This window comes from Numenius arquata, chromosome 9 (assembly GCF_964106895.1).
Source record: "Numenius arquata chromosome 9, bNumArq3.hap1.1, whole genome shotgun sequence".
NCBI classification, from domain to species: domain Eukaryota; kingdom Metazoa; phylum Chordata; class Aves; order Charadriiformes; family Scolopacidae; genus Numenius; species Numenius arquata.
Window position 1 is genome coordinate 60,267,533 of NC_133584.1, and position 21,150 is coordinate 60,288,682.

Genomic DNA, 21,150 nt, shown 5'->3' on the forward strand with positions numbered 1-21,150 from the left:
CCAGTGTTCCACCACCCTCACGGTAAAGAACTTATTCCTAATATCCAATCTAAATCTCCCCTTCTCCAGCTTAAAACCATTGCCCCTCGTCCTGTCGCTGCAGGCCTTTGTAAACAGACCCTCCCCAGCCTTCCTGTAGCCCCCCTCAGGTACTGGAAGGCCGCTATGAGGTCTCCCCGGAGCCTCCTCTTCTCCAGGCTGAACAACCCCAGCTCCCTCAGCCTGTCCTCATAGGAGAGGTGCTCCAGCCCCCTGATCATTTTGGTGGCCCTCCTCTGGACCCGCTCCATCAGGTCCATGTCCTTTCTATATTGAGGGCTCCAGACCTGCACACAGTGCTCCAGGTGAGGTCTCACCAGAGTAAAGTGGCAGAATCACCTCTCTGGATCTTCTGGCAACGCTTCTTTTGATGCAGCCCAGGATGTGATTGGCCTTCTGGGCTGCGAGAGCACATTGCCTGCTCATGTCCAGCTTCTCGTCCATCAGCACCCCCAAGTCCCTTTCCTCAGGGCTGCTTTCTAATACCTCATCCCCCAGTCTGTATTTATACTGAGGATTGTTTCTTCCCAGGTGCAGAATCCTGCACTTGCTTTTGTTGAACCTCATGAGGTTGAACTGGGCCCACCTCTCCAGCCTGTCCAGGTCCCTCTGAATGACATCCCGTCCCTCTGGTGTATCGACAACACCACACAGCTTGGTGTCATCTGCAAACTTGCTGATGGTGCTCTCAATCCCTCTCTCTATGTCTTTGATAAAAATGTTAAACAGTACTGGTCCCAGCACGGACCCTTGAGGGACACCACTAGTCACTGCAATGATGATCACAATAGTGATCGTTAGTAGATCAGTAATCATTAGATTAGTGATCATCAGATCTGCCTTAGTAGGAATAAGGCAGCTTTTTAAGCTGGGAGTAGCTGTTTTAGGTTAAGAGTGTAATCTGCAACTGGGTTTTCCCTTTGTTTGTCAAAGTAAGTTTAAAACAGGCTGTGCTGGACATGTGGTAGGATTCCATACGGAAATGTTGACCCACACTGGTGAGGGTGGTTCTTACCCAGCATATGGGATGGTTTATGGACCAGGGACTGACACTGGGGACCGTGGCGTCACACCTCGCTGTGCACCAGCTGCCCAGGAGGGCATTCAGGGTGTCTTTTGTCACATTTATACCAGTATCCCAGAAGGAAAAGGCTTTGACCATCTCATAGGATCATAGAATTGTCCAGGTTGGAAGGGACCTTTAAGTTCATCAAATCCAACCATCAACCCAACACTGACAAACCCACCACTGACCCATGTCCCTCAGCACCACGTCTGCCCGGCTTTTAAGTCCCTCCAGGGATGGCGACTCCACCACTGCCCTGGGCAGCCTCTGCCAAGGCTTCACAACCCTTTTGGGGAAGAAATTTTTCCCCAATATCCATCCTAAACCTCTCCTGGTGCAACTTGAGGCCATTTCCTCTTGTCCCATTGGCTGTTCCTTGGGAGAAGAGACCGACCCCCCTGGCTACACCCTCCTTTCAGGGAGTTGCAGAGAGCGAGAAAGTCTCCCCTCAGCCTCCTTTTCTCCAGGCTGAACACCCCCAGCTCCCTCAGACGCTCCTCACAAGACTTGTGCTCCAGACCCCTCACCAGCTCCATTGCCCTTCCCTGGACCCGCTCCAGCCCCTCAAGGTCTTTCTTGTCATGAGGACAAAACTGGACCCAGCCCTCAAGGTGGGACCTCACCAGTGCCCAGTACAGGGGGACCACCACTGCCCCAGTCCTGCTGGCCACACTATTGCTGGTACAGGTCAGGATGCTGGTGGCCTTCTTGGCCACCTGGGCACACTGCTGGCTCATCTTCAGCTGCTGTCGACCGACACCCCCTGGTCCTTTTTCCCCGGGCAGCTCCAGCCACTCTTCCCCCAGCCTGGATCATCCATGGGGTTGGTGTGACCCAAGTGCAGGACCCAGCACTTGGCCTTGCTGAACCTCAGGCTATTGGCCTCGGCCCATCCAGCCAGCCTGCCCAGATCCCTCATGAGTCACTGAAAACCCTTTGAGTGGATATACGTATCCTAGGACCCTCTGCGCCCAGGGAAGTGGGGAAAACAAAAAACTCAATCCAGTCAGGAATTTCCTGAGCAGATCATGTTCTCTGGTATGTGCTTATGAAGCTGTAAAAATGCACACAATATAAAGCCTCCTGGTGAAGGTTCCTGTGGTCCTGCTTCATCTCTCTGTACAAGTGGCTTTTGAACTGGCCGTGGGCGTAACAGGGCGTGTGGTCCCTTCTGGAGGACAAGCAATGGAGCCGTGTTTTCTACTTGTTTTCTTTTGTCCTCGGGAGAAACCGGGAGTTCTCCAATTTTGCCATTTTGAACTCTTAGTATAGCAGTGTTTAATAATATTTTCTGCTTTCTTTAAACCTTAGCAGTAAGTTTTCACGCTTTCCACATAGAAAAATAACTACGGAATCTGGGTATTTTAAAAATCTCATGCTCTTTTATTTTCCCACACATTTCCTTTTCACTCGTGGTGTTACGTACCCGATGGAAGATGTGGATCAGCGTGTGTCAGCCGTCCTGACACACAAGCTGGAGAGGAGTTTGTGCTCTTGGAGGACTTGGCACATCGGCAGACGTCTGCTTTGGGCGCTGGACGTCAGCCTCGAAACGAGCCTTGTTCTGTAGTCAGCAAGGGATTTAATTGTGAGGCTTCGTCATGGAGTGACACAGGCAGGCGACAGAATCCCTTGTGGCTTTTCTGTAAACAAATCTTTAATTCATGCATTTTGGGATATTAGAGAATTTGCTTTAGTCTTTAGAGTAGTACTGAGAAGAGCATGGCGAGGTGGGATAGGGATCGGTCCTCTACTGTTCTGCCAAGCTGTAACTGTTAGAAACACCAGTGCGGCGCTGGTGCACGGGGCATCCACTGGTGCTTTCCATTCACGTTTGAATTCCTAAAGTTAAAGGAGAACGTTCAAATGATGGTAGGTATATCTAGGTGATGGTTTTAGTGTTGACCCCCACGTTGAAAGCATCAGAAAGCACAGAAACCTGGTTTCTTTTGGATTAATTTAGAAAATGACTTCCAGGAGCGCACCTAAGGTACAGCAGCTGGTGATGGGTGCCTGGTTCATGGGGTGAGACCAGGACTAGTCTCCTCAGAAACCCTCCCAGCTTATACCATGTTGTCATCGGGCTCTCGATATTGTGAACTATTGCTGCCACTCCTCTCTTGAGCCAGGCAATTTGGGAAATCATTTAGCAGCCGGTTGTTACAGGTAGGCAAAGGAGTCCCTATGGCAAGGATGGGCAGCTATTTCAGCCATAAAAAAGCAATTCAAAATGCAGAGTGACTCACTGTATCACCAAAGATGTGACGTTATCATCATCGGCTACAGGTTACATCAAATTAACTCAGTGCTAACTCTGCTGCAGATAAACACAGCTACCCTTACGTGAGGTTTGATGGTTTGATCAGGTCTCACGTTGCCATAAGGGAGTCTCCTCTTGGGTCCTGGGGCTGCTCCTTGATGCTGGTAGGTCAGGACTGTCTGAAAAAGAAACTTTCTTTCTGCCCTCTTATCTACCAGTTTCTCTTCATAGCTTCTAGGTGCTCCGGAGAAGTAATTTCTTCTTCCCAAGCACAGTCTTTATTGTATTCTCCACAGCCACCCAATTCTCACTTCACTGTTCCCTTCCACTTGTTGTGATCTTCAGAGCTGCCTTTGCCTACATTGTCATCAAAAATCGGGTTTGAGGCAGGTGTTATGTTGTTACTGGTCAGTTCTCAGGGTGCTTGTCTGGATGGTTTTGGTGGCTCCAGTGCTATTTGGATGCATAAAAAAACCCTTCCTGCTGATTCTGTAAAGCACATGTGTAATTTCTTGTGTGTTCCAAAAAGCATTAAGGACTCAATACTCGCTCAACACCAACTCTTTCACATCCCCCCTCTTGCACTACACAGTTTGCTTCTGTCAGTAGATCCTGTGCGGTGGTGGAAAGAACTAATTGGTAATTAGTAGAGAAGTTGACTGCTGCTTAGAAGACCCATGCTCTGTAGAGATCTCGAGCCATTGCTTTTGCAGAGCGGTAAAGACATGGACCGAAATGCAGGTTAAGTGAAGGCAGATGCAAAACTACTCGTTCTACATCGGTGACTTTGTAACTGGAGCTGAATTTCAATTAGAGCAAGTTCCTTGATTAGTGGCAAGAGTTGCTCCCTCCCACCCCCTTTCCTTGATCTTGCAGCGATTATGAAACTGGACTAACTCAAGAAACATAGGGTTTAGGTTTCTGACTTACAAACAGGCAACCACGTGGGTTACCAGGCTGTGGAGAGCTGGCAAATAGGGATAGAAGACTGGTTCTGTCCCGTTGGCAAACACATTTCTATTAAAGTAGTCGCATGGTTTATCCTTAATATGACTGCGGTAGCAGCAGTTCTTACCCAGTGCTGCTGAAATCCATCTGGAATTAAATTGGCCTTTAAGAAAGCGCTTCGTGTTTTCTCTGAATCATAATAGTTTATGGATCCATGAAATTGGTTTTGGTCTGTTCAACATGTTGCTTAAATATTTTTAAAGAAGTTTTCCCTTTCTCTTTTCGTCTTCATATTCGTCATCATTTCTTCTCTTTGACCAGATTGAATTAGTTAGAAGAGATTACGTGGCTAACGGTGGCTGGGAGACCTTCCTGTCCTATGAAGACCCAGAGCAGGATATTCTCGTTGGCCTTCTACGGCTGCGGAAATGTTCGGAGGAGTCGTTCCGACCCGAGCTGAAAGGAGGTGTTTCCGTTGTCCGGGAATTGCACGTTTACGGGAGCGTGGTCCCCGTCAGCAGTCGGGATCCTTCAAAATTTCAGCACCAGGTACCCCAAGCCATCCTTATTCTTCATCTGAGCCTCTTCCTTGCACCCTGCTTCCCACCTCAGTAGAATTGGAGAAGTATTTCATTTAATATCCGATTCGTTCAGTTGCTTGGATTATAGTCCGCTGCAATGGAAACAGAATGGAATTTGAGCCCCTTCTTGCACTTCAGCTGCCGAAATCACGCTCCTTCTGAGTTTTTGCTAGTGTGATTGTGTTTAGGCAATTGCAACTGCTCTGAGATGAAAAAAAAGCATGCTTGAGTGCTGGCAGCCTTGCTCCGTGCCCGTACAATATGAGCTCATGGATGCTGGGGCTAATTTGGCTTTCGAGTACTAAGCACCTTTGGTTCTGAAGTATCCTTCCATTAATCTCCAGTGGGGTGCATCAGAATTCACTGAGTAAAAGCCAAACAGTGGAAGATACATCTGTTGTGTCTTTTTTATTTCCTTCTAAAATTGATCTTTTTCGGTAGATGAATGTCACTTCTGAAATCTGAAATAATTACGTATGGGAAGGTGAGATTTTTATTTGGTACTACCCCGTTCTCTTTCAAATGAATGTTTATTGAATACGTTTTTGCTACCAAACCAGCAGAAACCCAACTTTGGTCGTGAGCTTTGTGTCAGTTTAAGCGATGGGGTGACTCCTGAGTCAAGTCTCTTAGTTGCGTCTGACAGTTTTTTGCTTCAGGCACACATTTTGAGGCCATTTCATATATATCTCTTAAAAGCATGTGAGAATGGAGCAGAAAGCTGTGTTTCTAATTCCTTGTAGTGACTTGTGTGAAAATTGCACCTTATCCTGCTGCTGCCTGTAACATGCTGTGGCTTGCGATGAGCAAAAAATGTGAATTAAATTTTGCCCCGGTAGGTTTTGAACCTTTCGACTGAGCTTTTAAAAAAGCAATCAGTTTGTCCTCTTTGCCAGAAGTGCTCAGGGCTGATGTTTTAAATTAACTTCCTTCTATTTATTAATCTTTCCCTGAGTGTGTGCATTAAGATGCGGTTTCGCTAGACGCTGATGATGTGTGACCGTAAGCAGCGGCTGGGGGAGGAAAAAAAAGCAAAGGAAAAAGAAAAAAAGAAGTGGATGTTTCCACTATAAAATAGTTAACACTTCAAAATTCAGGAAGGAAAAAGTAGTCATTCTAAGTATTTGGAGAAAAAAAAAATAAAATAAAAAAAATAGAGAGAGACAGAGAAAATCAATTGAAAGTAGCCGACTACAAACATTAAAATAGGCTGCAAATTGAAATTTCATGGTATGTGACGCACTCGTGTTCATTCGGAATAGTCAGTGTTCAAGAGGTTAATCAGAAAGTGTTCTCCACAGTTGTGGGGGCAATTTCTGATTAGAAGGATGTTTTAGAATGAAGATTTCTGTGCGTTATTTAAAAACGCCTGTGAGTGGTAAATGTTTTTTAGAATTAAATCACATCTAATCCAGTGTCGCCAGAGCCCGAGTCTGTACGTCTTGTCAGGGAAACTAGATGAACAAAGAGCCGAGTAGAATTCCTGCATGCGAACGTTAGGAGTGAATTAACCCAATCAATTATTCCCAGATATATAGGACAGCCAAGCCGTTAAACAGAGTGGAAAGGCTCTTCCCTTGTTTTGAAGCATTATTGGGATTCCGGTAGCTCTCCTGCTGGGCGAGATTTCCAACCGTAAATAGGGGTGTGGATCTGGTCCAGAATATGAATGTGTTCTTCTGCGAGATGTTGGAATAGGGGATGGCTGCTCAGGATTGGTTATCTCAGCAGGTGTCATGGTTTGAGAAAACCCATCACAGTTTATTGTCATTTAGACAATTATTGTGTCACCTGATGACCCCTCCCCACCTGGAAAGGGGAATTGGGGAAAGGAAGGAAACACGAGGGTTGAGATAGAAATAGATTTAATAGGCTGAGAGTAAATAATTAACAATAATACTAAAGAACCAATATTAATCCCGATACTAATAGAAGATATACAAGAATTATCCTCAACTCATTCCATCAGTAGGAAGCTGGGCATTCCCAGCAGGGGACAACAAATGTCAGACCTGGCTTCGGGAGGAAGGGAAGGGCTCAGGGGTCCGGCATCAGGGCGAGGAGTTCTCTGGACCAATGCCATCAAAGGAGGGAGCGAGCTACGCAGCAAACTTTCTAATTTACCTCAAATGTGACATTCATGGTATGAAATGATCCTGTTGGCCACCCTGGGTCAAATGCCCAGGCCTTGCTCCTCCTCGTCCTTGCACCAGGCAAGGCTCGAAAACTCTGAGACCTTGAATCCCACATCCCATAGCTGGCTATAAAGTCAATATTTTCACGAATTCGGAGACTAGAGTCTTCTAAAAGTGCAGTTTTCCCCAGCGTTAGAAGAGAAATTAGTCCTGTGTCGCTCAACCCAGGACAGCAGGGTAGACTTCTTCAGGAATTACGGGATTCATACCAAGTCGACTTAACATCAGTGGATTTAACTTCGTTCTGTTCCTGCTGTGGAGAAGCAGTCAGGCACTAGAACTGCCAGGGAATAATTTCATCATCAGAAAAAAGCCCTGAGAGCACTCCACGGTAAAGCTTAGTGTTGGTACACCTCAAGCCCTCTCCTGCAATAAGGTTTTGATCATTCCTGTGCCAAAAATATGAATCTTTTGAAACTGTACTAATGCTTACATTCTGACCTTGCTTGTGCTTTCTATTTTTACAGAACTTACCTTTTCTTCCTGTTATTTCTCCCATTATAGGGATTTGGTATGTTACTAATGGAGGAGGCGGAAAGAATAGCCAAGGAGGAGCATGGGTCATGGAAAATTGCTGTAATTTCAGGTACCTTTTTGCTTTATCCCTTTTTTTTTTTTTCAATATATATCTTAATCTGAAAATAAACCCACTGCAGCCAGCGCCACTGCTGTGAACTTTCATCGTATTAGACAGAAAATGAGCATCAAGCAGATGCTTCATCGTAATGGAGTGAAATTCCATCGCAAGCTTTGTCCGGATAATACGATTATTGTAAGCAACGTACCAGGGGACGCGCCGCGGGGAACCGTCCTGCTCTCGGTGACAAAGGAGCCAGACCATGGGTGTCTTCCTCCTCCAAACGTCGCTATTTCCGACCTCGCAGGTTGTTATTGTCGAGGGGCTGCTTTCCGGAGCTTATGAGGATAGAAAATTGCCGGCCTCGCATTTTAGAGTCTTTCTGCAAGTACCGTCATTAGGGCGGACAGATGTGCTTTTAGGATACATTAAGCGTGATCATGAAGAAGGGAGCGATGTAAGAGAGAGCTGCGGCCCTTTCTCCTCTTTCATTTTCAAGGCATTGTGTCTGAGAGTGGCGTCAGCTCATGGCGTGCCTGTGAAATCAAGGTCGGGGCTACCTTAATTTATCTTCTATTAGCAGTTATGGGAGCCGTAGAAAGCTTTTACGGGCGTATGGGTTTTATAACCGGGGAAGCTGGCGAGTTGTATGGGAGGAGAAGCTCTTGTTGGCGTAAGACTAACGGATGTGGGGGACTTAAACGGAATAGCTGGGATACAGACTGTTTAAAAATAATAATAATCTTCTGCCACCCCATCAAAAAACCCCAAAAAGCAGAACTTTGATCCCAGCTGCTGAGTGCTGAGGAGCCTCTCGGTGCCTTTCCAGCCACGTAACGTCCCTGGGTGTCGAAAAGCCAAAGCGCGTCATCCCGATGAGTACTTGAGACAAGGCAGTAGCCAGATGCTTAAAGATAATTCTACATTCTCCAAATTCCCTATTTCTTGTTTCCTTACGACATATCCCAGTCCTGTTTCCCTGTTGCTGCTGCGTGGCTGTCAGTTTGAACTGGGAACTTCATAAACGGCTCAAAAACGCCCATTCCACCCCAGAAAGGAGAGAGGCGAAGGGGGAAACGCTTTCTTTCGGTTTTACTCGTATCACCTTGGCTTGGGATGGGTGGAGGGAGCACGTTGCGATTCCTCTGTGCTAGAGAACACTTCTGTTGACGAGAACAGAAAATGCACAGCAATTACTAAAAAACGATTTGCGAAAGCATTCGTGTTGCTAATTTTAGCTGTAGTTTAGCAAACCCATGCGAAGAATACATTCTTTGCATCGAGATTCAGCGCAAGAGGTCTTGTTTTGCTGCATGCACAGTTTGTGGCATCTTACTAAGACCTTGTCTGCGATTTTATATATTTTTTTTTCCTCCCCCCTGGAGTGCAAAGTACAATATGGTACAATTTGTCTTTGAGTACAGAATCCTCCAGCATCTGCAAAGACCACAAGTTTTCCAGCTGTTTCCTTGGAGATGTTACCACTCGAATTGCCGTTCTCCTCTAGGTTTTATCTGAAATAAAAATGCAGCCAGAAGTTCTTTCTCCATTGGAGGATGAACTTGGTTTTGCTAATTTTGGTTTCCAAATAGATTTTTTTTTTTTTTTTTTTTTTTTTTTTTAATCTGGGAACCCACTGCAAGGTTGGGTCTCCAGCATATTGCAAAATTTCGACTGCTTTCCAGAGAGAAGCGTGTAAAGGGGATCTGCTTTGAGGATGTCTCTCACAGGGCTCTATCTCATTAGTATTGCGTGTTTTTATGAATGCTTTGTTGCAGTGTTTTGTTTAACAGTGTCCTTTCTTCAACCGTATTTTCCAGTCTCGCACTTAATGGCTACATCAGTATTAGTCAACTAAATAGTGTCAGAACATCCAAACTGGCTCTTCAGGGAATGGTCCCTGGTCCCCGCTGATGCCTGCGCTCTGCGAAGTACCGGGTTGGGTAGTTGAATTCCCGTCCTCTAATGATTTTGAGGAAAGTTATGTCTAAGTAGCAAACTCTCTCTTTGATTTCTTCTGAAATACATACGTGTATTTGTACCTGTATACACCTATAAATACTTGGAAGGGTGGGTGTCAGGAGGATGGGGCCAGTCTTTTCTCAGTGGTGCCCAGTGACAGGACAAGAGGGAATGGGCACAAACTTGAACACAAGAAGTTCCACCTAAACATGAGAAGGAACTTCTTTCCTGTGAGGGTGGCAGAGCCCTGGAAGAGGATGCCCAGAGAGGTGGTGGAATCTCCGTCTCTGGAGACATTCCATACCAGCCTGGACACATTCCTGTGGGACCTGCTCTGGGTGGACCTGCTCTGGCAGGGGGGTTGGAGGAGATGATCTCCAGAGGTCCCTTCCAACCCCATAGCATTCTGTGGTTCTGTGATTTTAAGAAAGGATATCACGAAGGGCTTTCATGAAGGGTTTGAAAGGACATCATGAAGCCATTATTGGCTAAAGGTTAGGGCTCATCTGTAAGATCAGTTCCAGTTCAGATCTGGTTAGAAATTAGCGGCTGTGGTTAGAAATCAGCAGCAGTCATCATGGCAGGGGGGTTGGACTATGATGATCGTTAAAGGTCTCTTCCAACCCAACCCATTCAGTGATTCTGTGATCCTCTGTGACTGTTCCCTACCCTGCCTTTGAGTCGGGGGGCCTCATACTGATTGTTTTAGGACAGCCCATTTCCTTGGGACCCCAAACTGGGTGCCCCCCAGTTTCCTGCTGAATGGCACTTTGCACTATTGATCACTGAAGATATTTCTCTGCCCAGACGTGGGAGGCCAGACGTCCATCTCTACCTCATGCAGGTGGTGGGAGGCCCACTCGCCCTTTGGGGGCTGAATTTGGGGAGCTGGATAACTCTGGGGGGGTGCAGGAGCCTCTGGCTGATTATTTGCCACAGCTGTGGGTTGAAGCGTGGCTTGAAATGGGTTGGGAAATGGATTCAACACGAGCCAGATTAAGGTAAATTGAGATGAAAGTATGTGTGGACAACATCCAAACCAGGCAATACTGTTAACAAGTGGTTATGAAAAACAGGAAAGAAAGGGAAAAAACCACCCTATGACTAATCTGCTTTTAGTGAGGTTACATTAGAAACGCCTCTCTCCTGTCCAGCTGATTTGCTGCCCATCCTGATCAAGGTGGTATTCAACATTTCCTGACATCTCAGGCTGTGTCCATTAGAGCCTCCCTCGTTAGAAACCTCTTTCCTCCGTGGCAGAGCACGTTACCTGCCAGAGCCAATTTTCCTTTTGTCCAGGCTCCCCGGAGGACTCCAGGCATAATCTTTTCCCCTCTGCTTGCTTCCTTCCCACGTATAACCTCGTCAATACTCTTAATTAAACATTATTTCACTTGCCTGCGAAGGCAGATGTCCCCTTCTTTAGGTCAGGCGCCGAGTCTTGTGCTTGCCCGTTTCTTGCTTGGAGGAGGGCGAAGGCTCCTTCCCCCTCAGCGGTGAGTCAGCGGCATATTTCGGTGGGAAGTATTCGCATTTTTATATTCTCCATCAGGCAGTACTGTAAAAATCACTCGATACAAACATGTAAATGGGAAACGAGTGAGTAATTCATGATTGCCTCCTGATTAAGATCAGTAGGACCATAATAATCAGATTGGGGGTGACTGATCCCAACGTCTTTCTCCTAAGCCCGCTGCAGAGGCCAGGAATCCACAATGGCAAGGCTGTCAATAGAAATTAAACTAATGCCACCTGTTTTCTGTGGTCTCCACCAGAGATAAAATCCTTCATTATCGTCGGTGACTCATCCCCCAGTCTGTTGGTGCTGCTCGAGCTCACCGCCTTCTGTGTTTAAGGAAACTGTGCTAATCTTGCCTTCGCCTTTTGCAGTTAGGGAGAAAACGGAGGTTCAGAACTTTCTAAAAGTAAATCCGACGCCTCGTGCCGGTGTCAAATTCTCCTGCGGTGAAGAGCGTTAAGGGCAGAGAAACCCAGCCGGCGTATAAATCAGCGGGGAAGGTTTCAGGGCGCAGTTGACGGTACGCTAAAGGATCCTAATTTCCTCCTGTAAACAGCCTTTTGGTCACCCTAGCAGTAATAAATTACTTGGGGTAATCAGCGTCTCGTGGTTGACGTTGGATGTTGATTCATGGGGCTGCCTCGGAGATTGCCGACTGCCAGGGCGTACTCAGGAGACCTCGAGACTGGGAGACCGGGAAGCGTTGCTGGGAGGATTGATGGGGTTCGGGAGGGCTCCCGGGAGTTTCGCTTCCAGCCCTGGTTGGGTATTTTTAGAACTGTCAATCTTACTTGCTGTTAATAAGAGAAGAAGTGGCCCAAGATAAGTGGAAATCGGGGAATGTTAATGAATTGACTCTCTGATGTTTGTCTGCTGCAGATTGATGGCCTTTGGAAAAAAAAATTAATTAGGGGGATTTGGAAGAAGCCGAGGATAGACCCGTGCTAGGGGATTGGTGCTGTGGAAGAGCTGCTGTGTACAATCCTCGAGTTCTTAATGAACTTCAATTTTGATGGTTTAATAATGTAACAGGTTTGAAAACAGGCTTGAATACTGTATTAAGTGGGATTTCGGTGCGGGCGTGAACAGGAATAGTGCTGCCCTTAAGCAAGGACACTTCAGCAAATGCCAGCATTCTGCGAGGGAGTTCTGCTAGGAAGGGTTTTTTTATATATATACACCGTAATATATCTTTCAAGGATTTATAATGTGGCCTAACCTCTGCGTAATACAGATCAGAGGCTTCCACCTGTCCTGCATCTGTCCCAGCTGAGCGTGTTCGGGAAGCTGGGAACATGCCTTGATTTTTTTAAGGGTTTTGTGTGGTCCCCATCTGCCGGAGCTTTCCTTAGAGTGGGCAGAGGAAGAACCAGTAAAACAAACCCCAGACAAAATCCAGTGAGCGGGAGTTAAACGTACGGGGAGACCTCCTTTGTCCTTCCTCCTTCGTCCTTCCTCAACAACCCCTTTCCCAATCTCAGCCCAAACTATCCCCAGGTTGATAAAGCCCAAACAGCTAAAAAACCCACAAATTCTGAAATTAGATTGGGTAGGAGGTATTTAAAAAGCAGATTAATGACGAAACGGAGGTGATTTCCATCCTAGTGACTTGTAATACGCAGCAGCATAAATAGCGTTGAATCAGAACTGTGAGCAATAGCAGTTTGGGGCGATTTAAAAATAAATATCACTTTCTTTCATGGGAATCTTCCCCTCTGACCGGCACTGCCCTCACACTGCCCGCGAGCTGTAATCCTCCTTTTCAAGGCTGCGCCGGGGGTTAAAGGCTTAAAGCTTGTTCTTAGTCAAAGCTGCGAGCGTGGAGTTCGTGGAGTTGTGGGTTTCCTCTCGCTCGCGTTTATAACCCAAATGTGATGCGCGCTCGCGGTCCGGCTTTTCAGCTGCTGCTTTCGTTGAGAATTACTTGTGGCTCAAGGGCATCGGGGCAGCCTTATCTCCGGTGAGCTTTGTTCCCCTCGAAAGCCTGTTGGAGAACGACCAACGCTTCTCCCCGGTTTAACCAGTCTCACCCCGCCATCTGGGTAATGCTCTGCACCTCATCGGCTCGGAGTGAGGACCTCTCCCTGCGTCACAAACGGAGGTATTCATCAGACAGCCAGCAGGTTGTTTCGTTTGGGTTTTTTTTCCCTTTAAAAGCGCACTCAAGGCAGGACTGCGCGAATGAATGCCATCAGCTCCTCTGCTTCTTCAGAGCACATTAGTTTGCGCTCCGAGGGGGAAAAAAAAAATAAATAATGAAAATGCAGAGTTTCCCAGCAGACTCTTTCCAAAGCATTTTGTTCTCCCTGCTGTTCTTGGAGTAAACAGGTTCAGCTGAACCTGTGTTCTCATCGTAAGTCTTTTAGCTCTTAGGGATGTTCAATTTACAGACAGAAAAGGCAAAAGGAGGCGGCAGGGTTTCACGGGATTGCCGTTGTTTATAACGAAGGTACCTAAAACCGCGCGAGGTTACTTGCAAACAAAGGAGAAGCTGAGGTCCCCTGCTTCAGGCACCCAGGAGTCATCGCAGGCAATGAACCGGGGAATGATGCACAAGGCAAGCTGGGCTGTACAGCAGCTGCCTCCTGGTGTGTCTAGTTAAATATCACTTCATTTGAAGAGGACCGGTGGGAGAACTGCATTAAATCGACAGCGGAGTCAATGGCAAATGCACCGGGAGAGCGTTTTGTAAGGGAAGATGAGCGTTTGCAGGGCGGGTTGGGAAGGGCATTTTGGATTCTGGCAGCACGTGGGGAAATTAGGGTACGGATGGGATGGGAAACGACATCAGCCATAGATATTCTGCTGTGATATTCAGATTGTGTGTGACACCGTGGTTATACCTCTGGTACTGCCACTGGGCGGATTCTCTGCTCTATTTAAAGTGATGCTTTGGACCCTGGATCACAGAATGATATGGAGTTGGAAGGGACCTCTGGAGATCATCTAGTCCGACCCCCAGATGCTGAGATTGCAGGGTGCATCCTTCCCCCCCAGAGGTGCAGTCTCACATCTGGACATTTGACCAAACCAACCAGAATTAAATATTCACAATAACGAGGTGGTTTTGTGGCCTGTTTGCAAGGTTCCTGTACGGAGCCTCCTTACAAGGTTTCTGTGTCTGCTCCTCAGCGGTAGGGAGGAGGTGCCCCCCACCACCTAAATCAAAGAGCAAAGTAAAAAAGCCGAGTGGCTTGTTTATCATGAAGTCGTTGCTCATTTAAGGTAATTTTCTGCATGAGTGGTGCCTTTCTACTCTTCTGATGTGAGTAGTATATTAGTATGCAGGCTTGGGTAGCTGAATGGTAGACCCTGGAGGCATCACTCCATTATTCAGAGCTCTGGGGAGGTCTGATCTGAAATGTCTGTTTTTCCATTTTCCAGCGTTTGTAATTGCATTTATGTTTTCTTTGCCTTTTGTTGGTTTTGTGGCGTGATTTGTTGGTTGTTTGGTTTGGTTTTTTTTTTTTGCTTTTAGTTGTACCTGCTTTGAATTTGCATCGTGTTTTCCCTAAATCACACTAAAACAATTTAAAACCTGTTACTCCTCTGATGTCCACAAGTCTTTAGAAACCTTGGTGTTTGAGGCTAGTGGACCGGCTCTTAAGCTTGCTGAATTTATAATCGCTTCTTCCTTTCTGACAATAGCTGATGCTTGAATTCTGTATCCAGGGTTTTCTCTTCTCTTTGATATGATGATGCCGCTCCAATCCCTAACGAAGCTTCCCCTTCCACTCTCTTACCATTCAGTCTGCAGACCTGTATCTGTTCCTGTGTGGGGTGGGATTTTTCTTGGCTCTATTTTGAGGCAGTATCTCCCGTTTTGTGGTCCGTAGGTGTCGGCACTTGCCGGGGTCCCCTTTGGGAGTCCGTGGCGAGCAGTCGCACGCAGTGATTCAAGCAATACAGGGGTGTGGGTTTTTTTGTGTCAGAAACTCCACAGCATCCAGAGGATGATTTAGGACAAACACACGCTCGTTCCCGGCGTTCCTCGCGCGCTGTGAGTACAACCCAGCCCTCATACCTGTTGTTTCTTAGTCCAGCTTCCAGCGTATTTGCTTCAGACTCTGCCCAAAGAATATGGGCTGCGGCAGGTGGGATCAATATGTCATTTCTGGCGGTGGCGATGCTGGGTGTCTGGGGAAGGGAGTAAATATCGGGGAAGGGCGCAAACATCTTCTCAGCCTCCAGCCATTCCTTGCCCAAGGACTTGTAGAGTCAGAGAGGTATGTGATAGCCCTCGGGGGATTTTCCTGCCTTGCCAGTTTGTCTGCCCATAACAGCTGATAAATTTATCTCCATGAGCTTTTTAGGGCTGGTTGTACTGCCCTACCGTGTTACCTTGAGCTTGGAAGGAGTCAACTTGGGTCTAGGTGAAGGTGGATAAAGGACAGTCCTCTGTTAAAGCCTTCCTGTTGTCTCCTTGAAGGGTTCCTATTGCCATTATTTTGACTTTGCTGCTTGACATCCCATAATTAGCCCCTTCTGACCCTAATCCTGCAGCAAGCACTTCAAACTGTTTCTTTAAACCAGCACCAGTGATGAGGGTGTGAAATGTAACATGCAATAAATTGTGAAATACTCGAAGTCCTGGGTCCTCCCCCTCCTAAATGAGAGAAGAATAAAGCTCCTGCTGGATGTGCTCGAACAAATTCATATGTTGTGGGTCCTTGGTGTTTCCTCTAAGCAGCAAATTAATTGTTCTGATGCCACCTTCTGATGTTGGTGGTTACCTTTGGCAATGACGATGACAGGAGAGTTTCAAGTCAGTGCTTCCCCTCAGCAAGGGAATTACAAGACTGACACCTTTCCCTTTCACAGCACCGTAGTTACACGTGGGACTGACAAACAGGTGGCAGAAATGCTTTTGAAATAATCTCTATGAACTTAAATAACGTGTCAGCAGCTGCAGGTTTGGGAAAGTTCCCATCCCAAATATTTCTGTTCTTTTAATGCGTGTGTCGTGTGTTACAGCAATCTAGGAAATGTGGAGAGAGGCTGTAATCGGCAGGGCTGCGGAGACAGAGGGGGGTGAGCGAGTGAAGGCAGCAGCACACGCATGTGCACAGAATCACAGAGTGGCAGGGGTTGGAAGGGACCTCTGGAGATCATCCAGTCCAACCCCCTGCGGGAGCAGGTCCACCCAGAGCAGGTTACACAGGAACGTGTCCAGGTGGGTTTGAATGTCTCCAGAGAAGGAGACTCCACCACCTCTCTGGGCAGCCTCTTCCAGGGCTCTGCCACCCTGACAGGAAAGAATTTTTTCCTCATGTTGAGATGGAATTTCCCATGTCCCAGTTTGTGCCCGTTGTCCCTTGTCCTGTCCCCGGGCACCACTGAGAAGAGGCTGGCCCCATCCTCTTGCCCTTTAGCTATTGCTCAGCATCGATGAGGTCCCCTCTCAGTCTGCTCTTCTCCAGCTGAACAGCCCCAGGGCTCTCAGCCTTTCCCCAGCAGAGAGATGCTCCAGTCTCTTGATCGTATCTTCGTAGCCTCCACTGGACTCTCTCCAGCAGTTCCCTGTCCTTCTTGAACTGGGGAGCCCAGAACTGGACCCAGTGCTCCAGCTGTGGCCTCCCCAGGGCAGAGCAGAGCAGAGGGGGAGGATGACCTCCCTCCACCTGCTGGCCATGCTCTTTTTAATGCATCCCAGGAGACCACTGGCCTCCTTGGACACAAGGGCACATTGCTGGCTCACGGGCAACTTGTTGTCCACCAAATTCAACGTTGCTCTTGAGGACTTACTGCCCCTGGAAGTGACCACCACCACCACTGGCCAAAGCCCAGGCGCTTATCTGAGGAGGGAGAAAAGGGACACAGCCCAGAGCTGAGCCAGAGAAGGTGCCACTGTCCTTCTGGCTGGGCTTTGTGGCCTTCATGCCTCTACCTTGAAGACCTGGAACACAACTGGCCGATACCTGAGCAGCTCCAACCAGCCCGTGCCGACACACGGCTCAGCGATCCCAGTGCGAGACATCCCTGTGTCAGAGCTTTACGCTGCGCCTCTCCTGGCTCCGAGAGCGCTCCGGGCTGTTGTGCTGTGCTTGCTCCTTGCCAAGTCCTTAATCTCCTGCTCCTCTTTGTGAGAAGCGCTGGGCTTGTGCCAAACTGACATCCTGTCCTGGCACCAAAACGCCTTGCTTTGACTCCGTGTGTAACATTACTGTTCTTGCTGGGTTGTGGGGTTTTTTTTTTGAGAAGGATCTGTCTCCTCCTGTCTCAGGGATAGGGCTGGCTTTATACGTGGATTTTCAGCGTTACCGTCTCCAAACCCTAGTTGTACTGTCCACCTCTCTGTGCCCTTCACACGTCTTTAGTGTGTGAAAGCCACTTTTCTCTAAACTTTACACCGGTGGTACCTGCCGAGCTCCAACTTCACTTTCTATGGACATGGCAGAGGTCGGTGGTTTCAGTACCGGTGGCATTTTACAGCACGTGGCTTATTTATTTTACCTCCGTCACCCAAATCTCTTGTATGAACTTAAGATGGGGCTACCACTGAGTATTCCCTTTGCTGACAGCGGAGGAATGGGAGGTATCCATCCCTATCTCTATCCCTAAATCAAGGAGGGTGACAGCACCTTCATCCCACCCTGTCGTCCTTGAAGGGTTGGTGTCTTCTGATCGTCGGTGACGAGGTGACCTGCCTCCGTGGCGCGGTGACTCCGAGGGCTGCGGTGCCGTGCCGTGGGTGAGGCTGCTGGCTGCTCCAAGGGCGAGGACCGGGAACGCACGGCCCAAATATTTATACGCCGCAAGACTGCAGATTACTTTTTCAAACACTAAAAGCAAGCTCTGTAAATACAGTGCTCCTGCACGGAAGAGCTTTTTTCGGCTGCGGTATCTGCTGTGACGTCTGTCAGCGTTATCTGTTTATGCCGGCGTGGGGAAAGCAGGCGAACTTGGCTTGTACCAACAGGATTGTCTCCTTATCTCTGCACAGAAGACGCTTGTTCGGGGAGGTGGGGGACGAGATTGAATTCCCCTATCGCAGGTGCTTGCCCCGTTCAAACCGAACGCGCCGAGGTCCATTAATAAGCACCCTTTCCTTTCTCCTTCAAAGTGCCGGCGTTTTGTCACCCGTGCCCACGCCGTCTCCGGTAGCCTTTAAACCAGCCTCACCGGTAATTTTCTCTCCAGACTTGGAGAGTGTGTCTGGAACCGCAGCCGAACCCGCCCCAGCACCCCCTCCTCTGCCGAAGCCGTTGGTTTAGCGTCCCCCCTGCAGCGAGATGTCACCGTCGCCTCGCTCCATCCCGGTGACGTAGCAGCCTTATCGCGGCGGCGTGGAGGTCTGGCACCGCTGCCGTTCCCTGCTATAAGCTAATTACTATGCGGCAAGATGATCGGTTTTTCCCCCAGACCAGGTTTCTATTTGTGTTCTGTCAAGTAGAAAATTAACATGGACGCGGGCCAGGGATGTTTCACGCCCGAGTGCGCCGGGGCTGAAGGTGGCGGTGGGAAGGCAGGATGGATTTCTGAATGGTAGGCGTGGAGGGAGCGGGTGATGTCAAGCGTCGCCGGCCCGCTTCATTAGCCGGATCGTCAGAGAAGTCGAGGAGCCGGGGAAGAGCTGGAGAAAAATGGCCCGTAGCGTGCAGGGTCCTCGTTAACCGCCCATCTCCGTGTGCTTTGTTCAGAATGAAGCCAAACAGTGTCTGTGCAGGTAAAGGGTGTTGTCTGCAAAATTGGGAAGCGAGAGGCAAGCTAGTATTAACTTACATTAACCGTATTAATTCATTATTTGCCACACCGGAGCCTTTTCGGGGCCTCCTTGCACGGCAGAGATGCGAACGTGACTGATGTTGGAGTGACCCTCTCCGCTCGCTGCTGGGTCCAGGTGAGCACACGAACTTGTAGGAGCCCTACCAGCAACTTGCAAGAGGGACAATAAAGCAAATGGATCCAAAACCAAGAAGAGATGATAAAGGACTTTTTTCCTGCCTGGCCATTCTCATTTCTTTACAATCAGTAGCATTACTGTGTGCCCAGCAGTGTGCCCAGGTGGCCAAGAAAGCCAACGGCATCCTGGCTTGTATTAGAAATAGCATGACCAGCAGAAGCAGGGAGGGGATTGTGCCCCTGTACTCGGCACTGGTGAGGCCACACCTGGAGTATTGTGTCCAGTTTTGGGCACCTCAATCCAAGAGAGATATCGAGGTGCTGGAGCGAGTGCAGAGGAGGGCAACGAAGCTGGTGAAGGGCCTGGAAAACAAATCCTATGAAGAGCGGTTGAAGGAGCTGGGACTGTTTAGTATGAGGAAGAGGAGGCTGAGAGGAGACCTCATCACTCTCTACAACTACTTGAAAGGACACTGTAGAGAGGTTGGTGCTGGTCTCTTCTCACAGGTAATTAATGACAGAACGAGAGGGAATGGCTTCAAGCTCCAGCAGGGTAGGTTTAGACTGAACATTAGGAAAGAATTTTTCACAGAAGGAGTGGTCGGGCATTGGAAGAGGCTGCCCAGGGAGGGGGTTGAGTCACCATCCCTGGATGTGTTTAAGAGACGTTTAGATGTGGTGTTGGGGGATATGATATAGGGAAGAACTTTGTAGTGTAGGGTAGATGGTTGGACTCGATGATCCCAAGGGTCTCTTCCAACCTGGATGATTCTATGATTATTTTTTTTTTGAGTGTTTTGATGCTTTTTATTAAAAATACATGTGGTAATAACCTTCAGGTGGAGCCACCTAAAGTGCTGAGTGTGCCTGCAGCCTGCAGGAACACATTGTGGTGATTCCTCCAATGCATTTGGGGTCCTCCTGCTCTTTTCTCACACTACTTTTACTCACCGGGAGTCATTAAGATCTGACGTGCAATCTCCGCTATGAAACTGCAGATCTACAGGAACCTTTAAGTTGTTCTTCGGTACAGAGACATCGTATTTGTAACACTAATGGTCTCTTTCTTGATGTGATGAGTAGGAGGGGAAGTTTAGAAGCAGCTGGTTTTGACCCCTACCTTCCTGCACTGGACAGGGACTGAAAGAAATTCCTGAAGCCATGTGCTGTGTTTTTATGCTGAAGGTGGTGAAACCCTGGCCCAGGTTGCCCCAGAGAGGTGGTGGATGCCCCATCCCTGGAAACATTCCAGGTCAGGTTGGATGGGGCTTCAAGCAACCTGGTCTAGTTGCAGATGTCCCTGCCCATGGCAGGGGGTTGGACTAGATGGTCTTTGAAGGCCGCTTCCCACCCAAACCACTCCATGATTCTCTCTTGAAGTAGGGGAAGGGGACGCTGCTGATCTAATGACCGACAGGCTCACTCTCAAGATTGCTGAGGTTTTTCTTCATTGGCGTTTAAAATCTCGTAGCCCGTAGGAAAGAAGATGGATGGAATGTCTCACATGCTTGGTGAGTCATCCTAAATCCCCAGCCCCTCAGTAATTCCGTACCAGCTGGGTTGGATTTTTCAGCAACCGTCACTGGAAGAAGCTTCAAGACGTTGCGCAGCCCGTAGATCTCAAACCTCACAAACGCTTCACTTGACAAATTTGGGCTTGAGCCGCAGACGCATTTCACTGTCCCTGTCTCTCTCGATGCCCGGCGGCCACACTGATGGCAGCGCTTTGTTAAAGTGTAAGAGAAGTTACGGTGTTCGGCTCTTAAATATTTAATTTTGCTTTGTTTGGAGTCAGAAGATCTGTCAGCTCCGGCTTCGTCTGGCGCAGTCACAGGCGGTCTTGGCGCGATGGCTTTCTCTCTCCTGAGAGGGGACGCTTTCCGTGCAGCTGGGTTTGGGCAGGCCTGCGTGGTCATTAATGAAATATCGCTTCTACGATGAAGAGATCAATGAGATGTAATCGTACCATCTGGAAGCTCTAGGACGGGTCTTACCTGCAGACTGGCCGAGTAAAAATCGGTTCTAGGCAGGGCATCTCTCGTGTGCTGAGAGGCACCCCCAAAAGTGGAAAATCAGTTCTTTAATTCTACCATTCATTTAATTGTATTGTGTTTTTTTAAAGTTACTGGTGACAGTCTCGGTTTTGAGATATAGCCTTAAG

The 21,150-nt window shown here is 48.1% G+C and overlaps 1 protein-coding gene across 2 annotated transcripts in view; it reads left to right on the plus strand.

Moving 5' to 3' along the window:
• ELP3 (elongator acetyltransferase complex subunit 3) overlaps nucleotides 1–21,150 on the plus strand; it is a 97,845-nt gene that overhangs the window by 66,872 nt on the left and 9,823 nt on the right. For both annotated transcript variants that reach the window (XM_074153961.1, XM_074153962.1), the window contains exons 13-14: nucleotides 4,635–4,862; nucleotides 7,594–7,675. In XM_074153961.1, coding sequence (XP_074010062.1) covers nucleotides 4,635–4,862; nucleotides 7,594–7,675 — 310 coding nt within the window. The remainder of the gene's footprint in view (nucleotides 1–4,634; nucleotides 4,863–7,593; nucleotides 7,676–21,150) is intronic.